Source organism: Hippocampus guttulatus, chromosome 6, assembly GCF_054856545.1.
Source record: "Hippocampus guttulatus isolate MCC_2025c chromosome 6, RoL_Hgut_1.0, whole genome shotgun sequence".
NCBI classification, from domain to species: domain Eukaryota; kingdom Metazoa; phylum Chordata; class Actinopteri; order Syngnathiformes; family Syngnathidae; genus Hippocampus; species Hippocampus guttulatus.
Window position 1 is genome coordinate 1,770,844 of NC_141266.1, and position 19,014 is coordinate 1,789,857.

Below are 19,014 nucleotides of genomic sequence, written 5' to 3' on the forward strand. Positions count from 1 at the left end.
AACATGCGTCAGATAGATGTGGATCTGAAAAACAAGTTTCGATGGGACTGGTTGGATAGAAAGCTGACGGTGTCCCCAGTAGGAACCAGTAAAGAGGAACTATTGTCTGTGCTTGTGTCGGATTTCGTGAAAAAGCTCGATGTCGCTGGTAAAGCTCTGTGTACAGTGTGTGACGATGTCATTCTATACGGAAAATGCTTTCAGAACGCTGTTGAGGAATGGGAGCGGTCAAATTGCTCTTAGCCCTCCTTGGACACAGGTTCTTTTATCTCTCTATAAAGTGGAAGAAGACCCAACACCACGTCGTCTTTTCTTCAGTTTATCATAACGCAATACGAATCGATTCGGGCTCCTGTGAGTCTCAGATTTCATCAGGAAGCGTCAAAGAAACACATTCATGAGATTATACAGAGACAATATGATAATGAGAGGCGGGGAGGTACGCCTCTCATGCAAATCCCCGAAACAAAGAAAGTAACATGTCATCTGACCCGGTGTGGCTGGAAGAAGTTGGGAGCGGTGAGGTGAGACCAGACCACCACTACCCACCATTTGGTGTGATGGCAGGAACACAGATACTTGAGATAACAGTTCCTCTTTTGATGTTAAACATGTCCTGTGGAGGGGGGGGGGGGGGGGCTAAAAGTGGTGGGGGTCGAGGGCACTAAAGGTGATTGTAAAAACAGTGAGCAGGAAATACCTTCAACCACATTCTACATTGTTTCTTTCAAGTGTCTGAACAAACACAACTAGCAGAGAGGAATAACACCATAACCATTAAACCTAACTAAGTAAAAAGTAGAGACAAAGAAGGTCAAGCAAAGTTCGATCTTGATATGATGACAAAGTATAGACCACTGCTGCTGGTCACAGATCTTGAGATTAGGGTTCCTCTTTGAGGGCACTTGACAGCCTTCAGGGACTTTTAAGAGGTGGTGGAGGCAAGAAAACCCTTGGGGGGCTGTTAATTAACCAAGTGAAAATAGGACCTAAACTTCACACTACATTCTTTGTTTTAAGTACTTCAGCAGATGTTCAGGACAGAGACTAGTGTCAATAGTTCTCATAGCAAGATGAATCCTCAACAATGTTCTACTACTACTTCTAGCGGAATATTTCCTTAACAACGCAAATACAGTAAACAGTTTGGGACTTCAGTATCAATGTATGAGGTAAGAATCAACGGCTTTTTATCACATTTACACAACATTTTATGAATACAAGTAATGAACAAATCTTCAGTGATAATTTTACAGTTTAACCCCAGCGCTCGTGATCAGAAAAGTTTGAGTCCCATTATGCATTTAGAGAGTCCCAAATTTCGAATTCTGAAATGGTGTACTTATTCAATTGCATATGATAATAACAACAACAACATATTCATACATTTATAAACAAATGCTGCAAAATTTAAAATAATTCAGGCATACACGATTTGCTGAGAAATAGGTTCTTATTTCATCCCATGGTTCAGTCTTTGAGTTCATAAATTCTCCTCTCTTTACTCTGCTTCCAATGATGCAAGGCTTTCTCAAAGTCGACTTATTATCGCAAAAAAACTATCCAACTTTAGCTGCTTCCTCTGTGATATCGCTGCAATAAACTTTCGCAACACTTGTTTTTACGTTACACAACTTGGCAATCGTCTGCTTCCCGCAAGGTGAAGGCTGATCTCGCCAATCTCGTCTCGCAAGAACGTAAATCTCGTCACGCAAGATCAAAACAACAATAGCGGCGATTGTCAAACTGCGATCGTTGCGGGAAAAAAAGATGTACCGTAGCAGGCCTGAGGATTTCGGAAATTCACGGAAACCGTTTTTTGGTTCCGTCAGATTACCCAATGGGAAACCACGGTCAGTAATTTTGGGTTTCATAAACGTTCATCATGGGAACCCATTTTTCTATTTTGAGTGATATTCATAATCAAGAATTCTGATACTCAAAAGTATAATGTTTCAAGGGTAAAAGTTTGAAAACTATGCATTAACAATTAACATTACATCAGCAGCTGTGTACTCCAAGTTTATTCAACAAAATAAATGGATCAAAATATGTTGTACTCATATGGCATCATCAATACAGCATACCACAAAATCAGAGTATTTTTTTCCGGTCTCACACTGCAAAGATTACTTTACTGGTAATCATTAAAACAGCTAAGTATTGATGTGACATCCTCTTCGCAAGACGATGCATGTGTAATCTACGATCAGTTTGATGAAAGAATCTACCACACGTCATCGTTAGTTCTACCGACAGTTAACATCGGCATTACTACACCTTGTGACGAATGTTTTATTCATAAAGTTACCGTGCTACAACCAGTAAATTATAGAATAACCAAGACTGTTTCATAACATTTTTCATATCGATTAGCCGATAGATCTAATGACATACTTGCCTCGCTCTCGTGTTCTGTGCATACGTCACAGGTGAGTTTAGTGATACGCCCTAAGGACGATTCATACGAAAAATCAGACTGGCATTCCCATTTCTTAATTAATAGACCTTTGTGTGTGTTTTTTTGCCGCCATCTCAAACTGTCATCTGCGCGATTTCTCAGTTTGCGGACTAAAATAGCAACCCGCATGCACACATAACGTTATCTGTCCCCCCCAACACTGAAAACAAAACGAAAGTAAATTAGAAGAGACACTCACACACCACACCACAAACACATGTACAGGCACAGTGAAATCGCGTTGATCACACAGGAAAGATTCGATCGCGTACAGTCAACTCGTGTGCAGTGACTTTTATGGGAAACGATTTTTCGGCACTGTCAAAATGATGCCACGGAAGCGACACGCTACCAGTGACGATCGTTACCGTGAAATCCTCAGGCCTGCCGTAGTTTTTTTTTTTTTTTTATTGTTGTTGTTTTGACTGAGAAATTTCCTTGCGTCCCTAAAACACACATTATTTGGAACTGTGCGTCCCGCAGAAAATCATGTGTCTAGGACACAGCATACAGATGTAACGAGATGGCTGACTCTTAAATATGGCAGGGAGTGTGTTTCCTTTTTTAGTTTTGATTTTGAGCAGCAAATTTGAAGTTACATGTTGGTGCTCACCAGGAATGCATAAGCAAAATTGCACAAAGGCCTATGTCAAATTTTCAATTTTTTTTCTGTGAAAGTTTCAAGTAGTGTGTACATTGAATACACTTCATCTTGAGCATGTTTAGTATAAAGTGCAAATTTTGTAAGCAAATAGGGAATGGTATTTCAACAAAAATGTTAACATTTTGTTGATAAAATGAATGATTTTTAAGGCTTTAAAATCTCTAAAACCCATGAGCTTTGCCTTCTGGGCCCCCATCCGGGGCGTTGCCTGTGGCTCCCAGACCCCTGGCTGATTTTCAGATTTTTTCATTACGAGCCACTCTCATCCCTGCATCCATTATCTGAACCCCTTTTATCCTCATGAGGGTCATGGACATGCTGGATCTTATCGTAGTTGTCCTCAGGCTGGGGTACACCCTGAACTGGTTGACAACCAGTTGCAGATGATGTGATTTATTTCTTTCAAGTTTTTATTTTTTTATATTGCATTTTATATGTTTTATTCATTTATTTTTATTGTTGGGGGTTTTATTTTTAGTTTCAAGTTTTGATATTGACGTAAAATTGATTGTGAATGAAGATATTGCAGTGTACATGTTTGGAGTTGTTGAGGTGATGTATTGGAAGATAATGGTAACTGTCCGTAAATCTACAAAGTTGTTTTTCATAACGGTTTTACAACACGCTCTGCAGTGTGAACGCAGCCATAGTTATATATGTATTGTAACTCCTGTTCAGCTATGCACGGCGTCTAAGTTCACCTGCTTACACTCTATACCAGGGGTGGCCAACGGGCTTTCAAATGAAAAGCGTCGAAAACGCCTCGGCAGTGGCGCTGCCATTCAAACAACGGTGTTAAATACAGAGAACTTACTACGTCAGCCTATCATCAATCCCCTGTACGTCACAGTTTGACTTTGGAACACTTTTCCGACTAATTGTGACTTCCTCGCGGTTGGCCGAAATCTGTCGAAAATTCACTTCTAAGGGATCGCGTTACTTGATTGACATACAGGGCAACCAATCAGATGACAACGGAATCACAGCTCATGCGCAAACCACGGTGCCCAGCGCTAAACGCTAAGCTAGTCAGCGAATTACCTCCGATTTTAAGGCAGGGTTGTACAATACGTCAATCGCGATCGACCCTGAGCCAGCGGACTGGTCCAAAGTCATGTGCGAACGTTGGGAGGAGGAAATAGGAGCGAAAAAAACTTTGTGTGTATGTGTGTTTCAATTCCGCTCATGTTTGGTGACGTTCCGGCTGTCGCGGGGCATGCGTATGCGCACTTGTGTGCGTGTGTATATGCTTGCACGTGCGCGATTGGTCGGTTTGGGGAAGTTCATAGCTTCAAAAGTCGATCTTCGGTCAAATACGTAGCAAGCTGACCCAAGTCGTAAGTAACCACTGCAGCTCGTGTGTGTGTGTCCCAGCTGTCCAGTAGGGAGCTACAAAGTTGTATTTATTGGAAACAAATTTGCATTTTATTTCCACAATTTCAAAAAAAAAAAAGGCCATGTTGTCATGTTTTAGTTTGTGACCAACAGGTGGCACTGTAGGGCTCTACCTGCAGCTGCACACGTGTGGGTCGTTATGTGATTATTGCTGTAAAAGGACTCCCGGCACGACCACTCTGCGTCGGGTCATTGTTTGTTTGTTGTAGCTGTCATGTTTGCCTGTCATGTTCTCGATCATGTTTTGGTGACTGTGAGCTACAGCCTGGGTTTTGTTTGATACTTTGGATTTGTTTTGTTTTCAGGACTTTGTTTTGGATTTAGTTTTCTGTGTTTTTATCAATACAATTCTTCACGTACAACCTGTTCCTCCCTCCTGCCTGCTTTTTGGGGTCCACCACCACCTCACAACGTGACACATGTGCCCCTTCTTAACTTTGAACAGCTGCCCCTCCAAAGGTCTCTGCATGCCCCTGCATCTTAGGACCACTGATTTAAATCCAAATCAGTTTATTATGCTCCATTAGAAATGTGCATTTCTTGTAGAATTAATGACCATTTTTCATTGTGTTTTGAAAAATGTTGGAAAAACTTTTTTTCTTTATTTCCCATTTATATTTGTTGCAACATTTGTCGCTATTTGATTACTTTTTTCTGTGCTTTGTTGGAAGAGAGAAAGATATGCAGCGGGCTAGCGAAATCCTGAATAGTCTGGAAGTATATCTCCAATCTCTGCCCTTTGACTTCAAAAATGCATCCATCATTACTGGTCAGGAGGAAGGACTGTACGGCTGGATTACTGTCAACTATTTAATGGGAAACTTTCTTGAGGTAAAACAAACCAAGCATTACAATAACTCTAAAATGTGTCTCACTAATTTTCTAAAATAATGAAATGTCACTGACAATGAAGGCCAGCCAAGGCCACATTTTTCGTGGCAGTCAGTTTGTAAGCACATACAGTATGCATGTATGTAGACAATGTTTATACATAGTACGTTTGACCATTTGCAAATACTGTACATGTTTTTTGTATTACTTAATGAAGTGAACGAAGTTGCCTTGGTGCTGATCATCATCAATTTCGTAAATTGGCTCAAACCGGAATACACAGTTATTAATCCACGTCAGCTCATATTGCTCTGTGTTTATCAGTACTGTGGTACCTCTACTTACGATTTTTATTGGTTCTGGAAAAAATTTATGAACTTTAAAATTTTGTAATTAGAGACGCATTTTCCAAGTAAATGCCCTAATTCATTCCAAGTCCCGCAAAGTTCAGACAAAAATGTTTCCTATCTATCTATCTATCTATCTATCTATCTATCTATCTATCTATCTATCTACAGTATTGAGAGAGAGAAAGAGAGACACAGAGATAGAGAGAGAGAGAGAGAAACAAAAAAAAATGGCTATTTAACTTTTAACTACTTTTATCGTTTTTTGTTTTTTTTTGGCCCTCTTTAGTTCATTCTCTCTCTCAGAAGTGTTTTTTCCCTGGTGTTTTGTAAAGAACTAATCCAAAGACATTTGCTTTTGTCTTTCGAAAATGTCCAAGGCAAACAGCATAGTGAGCGATCGCCCGACTGGTGAACACTATTCTGGGTCATTCACATTTATGTAAAACTATCAGAAGACCTCATGGCCTGAGGGGTGAATGATGAGGATGCTGCATCGACACCTATCTATCTACACACCAAGGCATGTACGGTAGAAGTCCCTCTTAGCCAATTGGATGTCAGGATGATGCCCGGTAATAGCCAATGGCAGAGCAGCAAAAAGTTAGTTGCGTTCAGGAAACTCGGAGCTGCGACGAGCAGCCCATGCAGTATTTTAACCTTTCGTATCTTGAAATTTCTTTCGTAACAAGAGGCAAAATTTTCCTTTTGGGACGTTTCATAACGTGAACATTTCGCATTCAGAGATATTCGTAAGTAGAGGTACCATTGTATGAAATCTATTGGAATTCAGCACACTGAGAAAAAGATTTAATGAGGAAGTTTACTTTGTAGAGTGCATATAAAGCTCTGCAAACGTCTTCCACCAGCACAAGCTTTGTTGTTTGGACGAGCCTTTATTGATTGCAATCACAGGAGGACAGATAGTCATGGGTGGTGATTGGGCCATGGTCAGCATAAATACAGTATATTGTTTCCTGGGCGAGTCTGTGGCAAACATAATGGCATCTCTCACTGGTTATGAGTGACAGGGTTTTCGCCTATACGGCCAATAAATTGTTCTGAGTGAGTGGAAAAAAAAACACTTGAACACACTATCTGCATAGAGACATTTGTACCTGTGCAGTTACATATTTGAATTCTGGTTTTACATTTTGGTCAAGACATCGGTAGTGTAGTGGTTCACAATGACCATCTTCATGGAACTGACACTTTATGCACTTTTCACGACTGCCCAATGATTGAGTAGCCAGAATATGTCATTCATTGACATTCTTTAACAGTTCCATCCATTTCATAGCGACATGTTTTATTTTGCGTTTGCAGAAAAGCATATGGAACACCTATGTTCGTCCACAAACATCTAAGACTGTGGGCTCAATGGATCTTGGTGGTGCATCAACACAAATCGCCTTTACGGTTGATGAAGAGCTCAATGGACCTGATTACATGCACATCAAGTTGTACGGCTACCCTTACAATGTCTACACTCACAGTTTCCTCTGCTATGGCAAGAATGAAGCTGAGAAGAGGGTTCTGGACAAAGTCATTCAGGTATACTGACTTTAGCAGAGCGCAAGAGTGTGTCTCATCTGCATGTTTATATCTGCTGTGTTTGTGCTTGTACAAGAGCGTGGAGCATGTATACCTGTTTGTGACAGGTAGACATTGAAGCTTAATTTTTCAGGAATAACAGCAATACAGTGATCCCTCGCTCTTTCGCAGTTCGTTTAGTGTGGCTTCAGTGCATCACGTAACTTGATTGGTTCCCAACACCGACGTCCACCAATGACAGCACGAGTGCATCTATCCCACGTGGGGGGCTGAGAAGATGCACAGCCAATCAACATGGCTTTGCATCTTCTCAGACCCGTCCAGCACCCTCCCTTCTGTCTTATCACGTGGGTTACTCTTTGCTCGTTGATTTGATCAGTGTCTAAGTGTTGTTGTGTCGATGCGTGCTAGTGTGTGCAAGAGTGTGCGCACGTGTGTGTGAGTGTGTGTGTGTGTGTGTGTGAGTATGGCTGGGGAAAGTGTGAGAGAGAGAGAGAGAGAGAGAGAGAGGAGGCTTTTAAGAAAAAAGCAGCAGTGTCTCTTCCATCCTTAATTGTGTAATCATTAACACATCGGCTGCATTCTGCGGGATCGCTGGCCTGTATGTGCACATTTGAAATTTCGTCCCTCTCACAATTTTTGGCTTTTTTTTAAAATGAATCCTACTTCACGGATTTCACTTATCACGGGTTCTTTTTGGACCGTAACCCCCGCGATAAAGGAGCGATTACTGTATACAGGTCCACATCATTCACCTCTTATCTCATCAGCCTCGATTCCTGACGACCCCTTCTAATTTATTTTCTTCTTGTTCTCCTCCTTTCTCTGACTTGTCTTCCTCTAATGCTGCAGGAATTATCGAACCCTGAGGACATTAACAACCCCTGCTACCCCATTGGTGTGAATGTAACCATTCAGGCCTCGGCCATTTATGACACAGAGTGCACAAAGAAACCCAAGAATTACAGTCCAGATCAACAATACTTCATGGTGGGATCTGGCAATTCAGACCAATGTGGGAGAATAGTAAATTCCATATTTGATTTCACCATTTGTTCCTCGGCTCACTGTTCTTTCAACGGGGTTGAGCAGCCGCCAGTCACTGGGGAATTTATGGTAAGACGCAGAATAACACACGCACATACAGACACGTTCATGCATTCCATGTCAAATATCTATGTTTGAGTTATTTCTTCTGTGTTTTCAAGGCATATGCTGGCTATTTCTATGTCGCTAGAGCTTTGTTGATGAATGAATCAACCAAAACCATCAAACCAGCAACGTATGATGAATTCAATACCTCAATCATCCAATTATGTAATGCACCTTGGAGTGAGGTAAGCTCTTTCAACTGCTCCTAGACTTGGCGGGGTGCTTTCAAAAAAAAGTAGAATTTAATTTCCGTAATTGACCTGAGAATAGTTTCTTACATTACATTGAAGCTGTACACCGCACACATGTGCTGTGTAAGAAAACAATCTCAATCCAGATTTTAACAACACTGGATAGCAGGACCATCATTTAAAAAAAAACATCTTAATGTGTCATTGAGCGAAAGCAAATTCAGAGAAATGCATTGAAGCCTTTTGAGTTTCCGAATAACTACCTTATTTATTTATTTCATTGGGACAATGCACATTAATCAACACAACAAATGACAATGTAAAGGCGCCGGACTTAACATAAATGCTAGTTTTCAGCCCTAGTCCCAAGGCAGGTCGCTTAACATAAATACATGTATAACAAAAACAGTTTACATAAAATAACAAAATAATATCATGTAACACATAGCATAAAACACTGATACTACCTTGAATAGTAGTATTAACAAAACAGGAATAATCACCCAAACTTATTATTGCAACAAGAGCTACGAGCAGCTACAAAGGGCCCTTGCCGCCGTGGCCACATTGGGGAAAATCAATCAAATTAATGGAAAGTAACATATGGAATTGTAAAAATGTTTATTTTGCTATGCCTAATTTTAGTGTTTGTTTTTGTGTGTTTTGACCCTCTCAGTATTTGGGAAAAGTGGTGTTAGGACTGCACGACTGTCCGTGTTTTGTGTTGGGTTTATTAATTTACTTTATGTTAACTGTTTTGTTAAGCGCTTTGTGACAGCTGCTGCTGTTGTGAAAGTGCGATATAAATCAGGATGTATTGTATTGTATTTCTTCTTTTTTATATATATTTTATTATATAATACATTAGATTTTATTATTTTTAAATAAATAAATAAACAGATAAATAAAAGTGTTTGTGCATTATGTTGTAGCAGAGAGGCTAATGGCAGAGGTTTCATAATTTCTTCTTCTCGCGTATGAGGGCAGCTTTGCGGTGTTAAATGTCCAGACGTTGCAGCCATTGGACAGTAGATTCATTAAGTGCTGTGAGGTTCAAGTTGACATCTGGTTGTCGATGAATGGGACAGTAGTAGAGGAGATGTTCTGCAGTTTGGAGTACTGGTCCACAGTCGCTGAATGGTGATTCGACGAGACCCCATCAGAACATGTTGTCGTTGAAACGGCCTACCCCAGTTCTTAGGCGGTTGAGTCGTACCCAGACTTTCCGGGGTAGCGTTGAGCCAGGTGGGGGTTTCATAATTCATCAACATTATTTAAACCTCATTAGCTGTATATTTACATTTAATGGTTATAAATTGCTGATTTAGCTATACCCTAAATCCAAAATCGCAAATTTTTTTTTCAAGAGACTTTTTTGTAGGTTTTGGGCTCTTCCATCTCTCAATTTTCGTTGGCCTAGGCCAAATAAAGAACAGGGGGTACTTTGTGAAACAATGTATGTATGTATGAGGGTATACAGAGACATATATTGAAATTTTGACCAACCCCCCCCCAACTCTAAAATATTAAGATAAGATAAGATATCCTTTATTTGTCCCACACAGGGGAAATTTACAGCCTCCAGTAGCAAGAATGTGGGTAGAAAGAAGAAAGAAGAAAAAACAAACAAACACCGTTCAATTAAGTGCAATATAAATACAAAATTGATAAATCGCAGTGCTATTTACAATTGTTTTTCACACATTATTATTGTTATTATTTTTATTCAGCAGCCTGACAGCAGTCGGTAGGAACGAGCGTATCTCTCCTTCTTGCAGCGCGGGTGTAACAGTCTCTGGCTGAAGGAGCTACCAAGTGCTGTCAGGGTGGGCTGGAGGGGGTAGGAGGGACTGTCCATCATAGCTTTGAGCTTAGAATTGAATTTCTTGCTAGACCTGCTATGTGTTTTTGTGCATGTTTTGACCAATAAAACCAGCACACTTTTTCCTGGCAAACAGCATGTCACCGTGACAACAGCATTTGATGGAAGTCTTGCTGTACTTTTCATCTGAAACATCTTCAGATGAAACACCTAAAGTTTCAAGATATTCTGATAAAATCTCTAGGAGGTACTTATGACAATGTGACCTCTATAGAAGGCAAAAAAATTGACGAATTTGAAAGAAAGTAGAGGATATGGCTCCAAGTGACTTCAAAATGTCTTTTTTAAATAAATGTCGGATTTTTTGAAAATGCACTATAAACCTAGAAAATGGTTTTCTCGGCCTGTTGTGCGTACAAAATTTCAAGAGTTTTTGTCCATGTTTAGACCCTCAAAATCAGTGTTGTTTCCTTGGTGAATATCACATTCCCATGGCAACGAGGCTTGGTGAAAACTCACAGTCTTCATGTTTAAGTATGATTAAAATCTTAACATTATTCGGAGCAAATGTGATGTCTATCTGTGGTTCTCAATTATTTTCCGTTATGCCTCCCGAGGAAGTACAAAAAACATTTGGCGCACCCCAACTCTTCGCAGTGATGATAAAGACATTAATTTGTCAAGAAAATTATTATAAGAAGAGCACTGCATAACATTACATCCTTATTAACAGGACAAAAAACATGAAAAAAATGGATTGGATGCGTCATTTTGCCTGGAATTTAAACAAAAATTGCGATATTTTTTGATTGACTACTTGAACAGTTTGATTTTGAAAAATGCAATATAATGAAATCAATAAATAATATTCTATTTAATAAGCAACATTAACTCAGTAATACAAGATTTAAAACACTTTAACCCATAAAACTAATTATGCAGATTTATTTATTTATTCAAGCAAAATGAGGAAGTGAGGATTGATGGCTCCAATTAATACATTTTGCCGTGCACAGCTTTTTGAAGCAGGGATTGGGGAAAAGTAAGGCAGATTTGTTTCCAGTGAGAGGTGGACTCTGCCAAGGCTGCCTTTTGCCACCAAAATTCTGTTCATAACCTTTATGGTCAGAATTTCTAGGCGCAGCTAAGGCTGAGGATGCCCAGTTTGTTGGCCTCAGCATTCAATCTCCGCTTTTCGGAGAAGATGTGGTACTGTTGGCTTCTTCAAGCCAAGATCTCCAACTCTCACTACTGCGGTTTGCAGCCGAGTGAGAAGCAGTGGGATGACAATCAGTACCTCCAAATCTGAGACAACGGTCCTCAGTCTGAAAAGTGTGGCATGCCCTCTCCAGGTCTGTGATGACCCCAGGTGAATTAGATCAATTATCTTGGGGTCCTGTTCAGAAATGAAGGAAGGATGGGGCTTGAGATCGACAAGATGATTGGTGCAGCATCTACTTTGATGCACACTCTGTATCGGTCTGTCATGGTGAAGTAGTAGTTGAGCTGAAAGGATCTCCCTTCCTTCCCTTATCAGGTGCTGTGGGTAGTGAACAAAAGAACAAGATCCCAAATACAAGAGGGCGAAATGTTCTTTCCTGCGCATGTTGTCCGGGCCCTCCCTTTGAGATAGCTTGAGGAGCTTAGTCATCCGGGAGGGACTCAGAGTAGAGTCGCTGCTCCTCTACGTTGAGAGGAGCCATCTGAAGTGGCTTGGGCATCTGATTAGGATGCCTCCTGTACATCTCTCTAGTGAGGTGTTATAGGCATTTTCCAACCGTCAGGATGACCAAGGGCATGCTCGAGAGCCTCTGCTTCCCAGCTGGCCCTGGAATGGCTTGGGATCCCTCCGAAAGAATTGGAAGAAGTGTCTGGTAAGAGGGAAGTCTCGGCTTCCATGCTGAATCTGCTGCCTCCGCCACCTAACCCCAAATTAGGCGGTAGATAATGGATGGATGGATGGATGGACGAATGTCTTCAGGCCGTGACTAACCCATGAATTGATATTGAAATTTGGGATTTTTTGGCTGGACTATGTACCACCGAGGTATTCGAAATTTGCTTTTTTGTGACAAAGGAAATAAGAAGTGCAAAATTTTATGACTCTTTCTGACAGGGGATTCCGCCAGACGCTCCCAACGAACCCTCACAATACGTTTGGGTCTGCCAGGACGGACGGGCATCTTCCCCCACCATCGGAGCCTACTCACCACCAGGTGGTGATCAGTTGACAGCTCCGCCCCTCTCTTCACCCGAGTGTCCAGAACATGCGGCCGCAAATCCGATGATACAACTACAAAGTCGATCATCGAACTGCGGCCTAGGGTGTCCTGGGGCCAAGTGCACATATGGACACCCTTATGTTTGAACAAGGTGTTCGTTATGGACAATCCGTGACGAGCACAGAAGTCCAACAACAAAACACCACTCGAGTTCTGATCGGGAGGGCCGTCATTGCCCACGTGAGCACTGAAGTTCCCCAGCAGAACAAGGCAGTCCCAGGCAGGAGTACTCTCCAGCACACCCTCCAAGGACTCCAAAAAGGGTGGGTACGCTGAGCTGCTGTTTGGTGCATATGCACAAACAACAGTCAGGACCCGTCCCCCCACCCGAAGGCGGAGGGAGGCAACCCTCTCGTCTACCGGTGTGAACCCCAATGTACAGGCACTGAGCCGGGTGGCAATGAGTATGCCCACACCTGCTCTGCGCCTCTCACCGTGAGCAACTACAGAGTGGAAGAGAGTCCAACCCCTCTCGAGAGAACTGGTACCAGAACCCAGGCTATGTGTGGAGGCAAGTCCGACTATATCCAGTCGGAACTTCTCTACCTCGCACACCAGCTCGAGCTCCTTCCCTGCCAGAGAGGTGACATTCCACGTCCCTAGAGCGAGCTTCTGCAGCCGAGGATCAGACCGCCAGGGTTGCACCCGACCCCTGTCAGAAAGAGTTTCAACTCCCACCTCCGGCAGAGCTTTTCTCATGTCCTGGGGGAGGCGGGGGACATTGAGTCCGAATGGACCATGTTCCGTGCCTCTATTGTTGAGGCGGCCAATCTGAGTTGTGGCCGTAAGGTGGTTGGTGCCTGTCGTGGCGGCAACCCCCGTACTCGCTGGTGGACACCAGCAGTCAGGGATGCCGTCAAGCTGAAGAAGGAGTCCTATCGAGCCTTTATGGCCTGTGGGACCCCAGAGGCAGCTGACGGGTATCAACTGGCTAAGCGGAACGCAGCTTCGGTGGTCGCCGAGGCAAAAACCCGGGCGTGGGAAGAGTTCGGTGAGGCCATGGAAGCCGGCTTCGAGGAAATTCTGGTCCACCATCCGACGTCCCAGGAGGGGGAAGCAGTGCACCACTAACACTGTGTACAGTGGGGACGGAGCGCTGCTGACTTCGACTCGGGACGTTGTGAACCGGTGGGCAGAGTACTTCGAAGACCTCCTCAACTCCACCAACACGCCTTCCTCGGAGGAAGCTGAGTCTGAGGATCCTGAGGTGGGCTCTCCTATCTCTGTGGTTGAAGTCACCGATGTGGTTAAAAAGCTCCTCGGTGGCAAGGCCCCAGGGGTGGGTGAGATCCGCCCGGAGTTCCTCAAGGCTCTGGATGCTGTGGGGCTGTCCTGGTTGACACGCCTCTGCAGCATCGCGTGGTCATCGGGGAGAGTGCCTCTGGATTGGCAGACCGGGGTGGTGGTCCCTCTTTTTAAAAAGGGGGACCGGAGGGTGTGTTCCAACTACAGAGGGATCACACTCCTCAGCCTCCCTGGTAAGGTCTATTCAGGTGTGCTGGAGAGGAGGGTCCATCGGGAAGTCAAGCCTCAGATTGAGGAGGAGCAGTGTGGTTTTCGTCCTGGCCGTGGAACTGTGGACCAGCTCTACACCCTTAGCAGGGTCCTCGAGGGTACGTGGGAACTTGCCCAACCAGTCTACACGTGTTTTGTGGACTTGGAGAAGGCATTTGATCGTGTCCCTCGGGGGGGTTATGTGAGGGGTGCTTCGGGAGTATGGAGTACCGAGCCCCCTGATATGGGCTGTTCGGTCCCTATACTGCCGATGTCAGAGTTTGGTTCGCATTGCCGGCAATAAGTCGGAATCGTTTCCAGTAAGGGTTGGATTCCGCCAAGGCTGCCATTTGTCGCCGATTCTGTTCATCACCTTTATGGACAGAATTTCTAGGCGCAGCCGAAGCGTTGAGGGGGTCCGTTTTGGGGTACTTAGGATTGCATCTCTGCTTTTTGTAGATGATGTGGTACAGTTGGCTCCTTCAAGCAGGGCTCTCCAACTCTCACTGGAGAGTTTCGCAGCCGAGTGTGAAGCGGTTGGGATGAGGATCAGCACCTCCAAATCTGAACCCATGGTCCTCAGTCGGAAAAGGGTGGAGTGCCCTCGCCGGGTCGGGGAGGAGATCTTGCCCCAAGTCGAGGAGTTTAAGTATCTTGGGGTCATGTTCACGAGTGAGGGCAGGAGGGAGCGAGAGATCGACAGGCGGATCGGTGCAGCGTCTGATGTGATGCGGACGTTGTATCGGTCTGTCGTGGTGAAGAAGGAGCTGAGCGAAAGGGCGAAGCTCTCAATTTACCAGTCGATCTACGTCCCAACCCTCATCTATGGTCACGAGCTATGGGTCATGACCGAAAGAACGAGATCCCGGATACAAGCGGCCGAAATGAGTTTTCTCCGCAGGGTGTCCGGGCGCTCCCTTAGAGATAAGGTGAGAAGCTCGGTCATCCAGGAGGGGCTCAGAGTAGAGCCGCTTCTCCTCCACATCGAGAGGAGCCAGATGAGGTGGCTCGGGCATCTAATTAGGATGCCTCCTGGACGCCTCCCTGGTGAGGTGTTCCGGGCATGTCCCACTGGCAGGAGACCCCGAGGACGACCCAGGACACGCTGGAGAGACTATGTCACCCAGCTGGCATGGGAACGCCTCGGGATCCGCCAGGAAGAGCTCGAAGAAGTGGCTGGGGAGAGGGAAGTCTGGGCTTCCCTGCTAAATCTGCTGCCCCCGCGACCCGACCCCAGATAAGCGGTGGAAAATGGATGGATGGATGGACTGATGGAAAATTTTATGACCACTTTCCATCACATAGTAAATTGCAAACTCAAGATTATCCCTGTTCTTGTCCCAAGTCTTAATATTGCACAGACCATGTTTAAAGTCAATCGGATGATACCTCGAGTACAAGGTTGCAAAGGTGGCCAAATAAAAAAATCAGAGCTCACTTCCTGTACATTTTCAGATCTGGCTTCCGCTGACATATTTGTACATCACAGGGTGCTACACATTCCTCTCAGACTGTTGAAGACACAAGAGGACCTTTTTTTGAGTAATTGTTACTGTGTATAACAACTCTAGAATGTCAATTTTTTTTGGCAGGTCACTGCTCATATCCTTATAATTGTCATGTCCCGTTTTTGTTTTGTTCCATCTCCAGCTGGAATGAAGGTTGTTTCCTTCCAACAGGCGCACCTGTTACTTGTTTCCAATCGAAGCCTTGCCCAGTATTTAAGGACTGCTAGTTTGCCTACGCTCTGTCAGATTGTTGACCTTTCTTGCTGTGCTGCCTCAAGTGTTAAAGACCATGTGTCAAACTCAAGGCCCATGGCCCAGATGTGGTTCGCTTCATTATTTTATGTGGCCCATGAGAGCTTGAAAGGGCTGAATGTCCAAAAATTGTTTAAAAGCATGCTTTGACCAAAAAGTACAAATCCCACAATGCCTGTCGACAATGTTACTCGCAAAGTGACGGCTCACCCACACTATGTGGCTGTCACGTTGCAAGGTGGTGGTGGACCCCTAAAAGGAGGAGCAGGGTGAACTTGTTGAAGTGTATTGATAAAACACAGAAAACTAAATCCAAAACAAAGTCATGAAAACAAAACAAATCCAAAGTAACAAACAAAAACCATGGCAGAAACCAAAAACTCTCAATAACAAAGACATGACTGAAACAAACATGACAGTAGCATACCAACAGCCACAAGCAAACATGACAGCAGCAAAAAGCAACAGCAAACAAACAAACATGACAGTAGCAAAGAGCAAACAATGACCCGACACTGAGTGTTTGGGCGGGAGTCCTTTTATACAACTAATAATTACATAACGACCAACAGGTGTGCAGCTGCAGGGGGAGCCCTACAGTGCCACCTGTTGGTCCCAAACCAAATCATGACAGTGGCGGTGTTTCCACGGGAATCGGGAAACACCGCCGAATCGGGAGAAACTAATGATCCCAAAATATCAAGACAGAGAACGCTGATGCAGACGGAAGACTGTTTCGAGAAAGATGGGAAGGAGAATACTTGTTTCTGCTTCAAGGAGAAAGACCAGTATTTATTTTATGTTCAGAAACGTTGTCAGTTGTGAAAGAGTATACGTCTGCATTTTGACACCAAACATGGTGCTAAATAGCCTTGAAGAAAACCAAAAATTGCCCAAGAATTTAAAGGCAAACTGTGGCTGCAGCAAAATTTATTAAGAATGTGGCATTGACAGCTAGCTTTATTGTGGCTGAAGAAATTGCCCACTCTTCCAAGTCTTTTTCAGAAGGAGAATTGTTCATGAGCTGTTAATGAAAGCACATATAACACGGAGGATCTACTTGTTGTGTTTAAGGATGGACAGCATCTCTTCAAAAACCTAAGAACTTGACCATTTATTTGTCACCTGAGTCAACCTTTATTTTGTTATTTATTCAATTACATATTGTTTATTTGCAGCTTCCATTACAATTATTTGCCACTTGCATGTTTTGTGTGTGGATTTATATGAGGATTTTTTTAAGATGACAAGTTAAAGTTATTTGTTATCACAGAGCCATAGGCAAACATTTTTTCTATGCAGCTGTTATGTTTTCACTTAAATAACTAATAAATTCAGAGTTATTTATTATTAAGGAGTAGTTACATTTATTTTACATCGCATTCAATTATATTAAGTTACAATTATAAGTTACATCTGGCCCTTTGGAAGACAGTTGTTTTGCTGGTGAGTTTGACACCCCTGTTCTTCTCTCATGTACCTCGTCACTCTTGTCTGTTTATATTCCGGTTTTGTAAGTATTTTTGTTGTACAGATTTTTGCTGATTTTGGTTTTTCATGTTTGGACTCTTGATATTCCTTATTGTGTATTTTCGGGTTTTGCTGTTACCTTGCCTTTTTGCAAGCGCTTTCTGGTCATGTTTCGTTTTCCTGGCTTTTTGTTGCCAGCAATTTCGGATGGTACTTTGTCGAATCTTCGTTTTTCAGCAGGGACCTTGTAGCAGTTGTTCTCTGGCCCTAATTAGAAGCATAGATTTTCGTGAGGAAAGTTGAGGTGACAAATGGTTTTAAATTCATAAAACCAACATTTAGCTTAGTTTGTGAACACTACTGTGGATGTGTGGTGTGAGGTGGTTAGCACATCTTCCGAACAGTCAAGTGGTTCTTGCATTGAGTCTTGGCGGAATCCATCCTGTGTGGAGTTTACGCCTTCTCCCCATACTAGTGTGGATTATCCGTGGATACTCTGGTACCTTGTAAAAACAAAGTTTAGAGTGACACTGGATTCTTATTGCTTGAATGTGTGTCTGTTTGTTTCTTACAAATTCTGTTCTATTTATGTTCTTCTCTTTTTTTAGGCTTGTTGAAAACAAGCTCAGAAATTTAAACAAAAAGAACACCATGTAATGTTTGTCCTCTCTGACTTGTTGCACTCATGAGATACACAAAGGTTTTGATTGAAGTTTCATCAGTTTAAGAGATACATCATTTCATGTTTGAAAATTGAAATACCAATTGTGCAACTTCAGGGTCAATTTCCGTGACAGATAAGTGCAAATGTCAAACATAAGGAAATCCCTTTGTAACCAAGACATATATCTCTGATTTGCAACATTTTTCATCCTAATCACAAAATAACCATTTCACATTCCTTCCTTCCTTTTCAGCTGCAGAATCAAAAGACATGGGTCTCAGACAAATACCTACGCACTTATTGCTTTGCAACTCATTACATCTTCGCTTTGCTGACGAACGGTTACAAATTTGACACAAACACGTGGAAAGACATTGACTTTCAAAACGAGGTGAGTCGAATGAATTTTAAAAAAACCATCCCAATTCGTATATTTAATGGAGTGTTCACTGTGTTCATGCACAGACATACACCAAAGTATGTGAGATGACATCTTAACATTGTCGATGAACAATAATGTGGTTGTACTGTCACCACTGTACATTAGCTGTTCCAGATGCATCGTTAATCATGCCACCCATCTTGATGATGACATGCTAACCATCTGCATTGAAAAAGTTGAAAGGCAGGAAATGTTACGCTTCAGAAATGCCCCGAAGATAGGGCGCTGCTTTATTGATTTATTTTTTTGTGCAAAGAGGCTCCCTCAAATGAAGGGGATTCCTTATGTGTGACATAAGAGAAAACAAAGTAGCTGGCCCTTTTTACATTGTATAGCAGCTCACACACCAGCGGCAGTCCATAATTGCTGGCAGTGTTTCCCAAATGACAAGCCCAACTAACAAGAGGCTCTGTGTGCTGTTCATTGCCTTTGGGTGTCTGGGAGGCTTTCTGGCAACTGTTCCAAACAGACACACTTGAATTCAT

At 42.9% G+C, this 19,014-nt stretch overlaps 1 protein-coding gene across 3 annotated transcripts in view; it reads left to right on the plus strand.

Annotated features, from left to right (window-relative positions):
* entpd3 (ectonucleoside triphosphate diphosphohydrolase 3) overlaps positions 1 to 19,014 on the plus strand; it is a 69,622-nt gene that overhangs the window by 48,825 nt on the left and 1,783 nt on the right. For all 3 annotated transcript variants that reach the window (XM_086114624.1, XM_086114625.1, XM_086114626.1), the window contains 5 exons: positions 5,192 to 5,351; positions 7,025 to 7,252; positions 8,105 to 8,368; positions 8,461 to 8,589; positions 18,341 to 18,478. In XM_086114624.1, the coding sequence (XP_085970750.1) occupies positions 5,192 to 5,351; positions 7,025 to 7,252; positions 8,105 to 8,368; positions 8,461 to 8,589; positions 18,341 to 18,478 (919 nt within the window). The remainder of the gene's footprint in view (positions 1 to 5,191; positions 5,352 to 7,024; positions 7,253 to 8,104; positions 8,369 to 8,460; positions 8,590 to 18,340; positions 18,479 to 19,014) is intronic.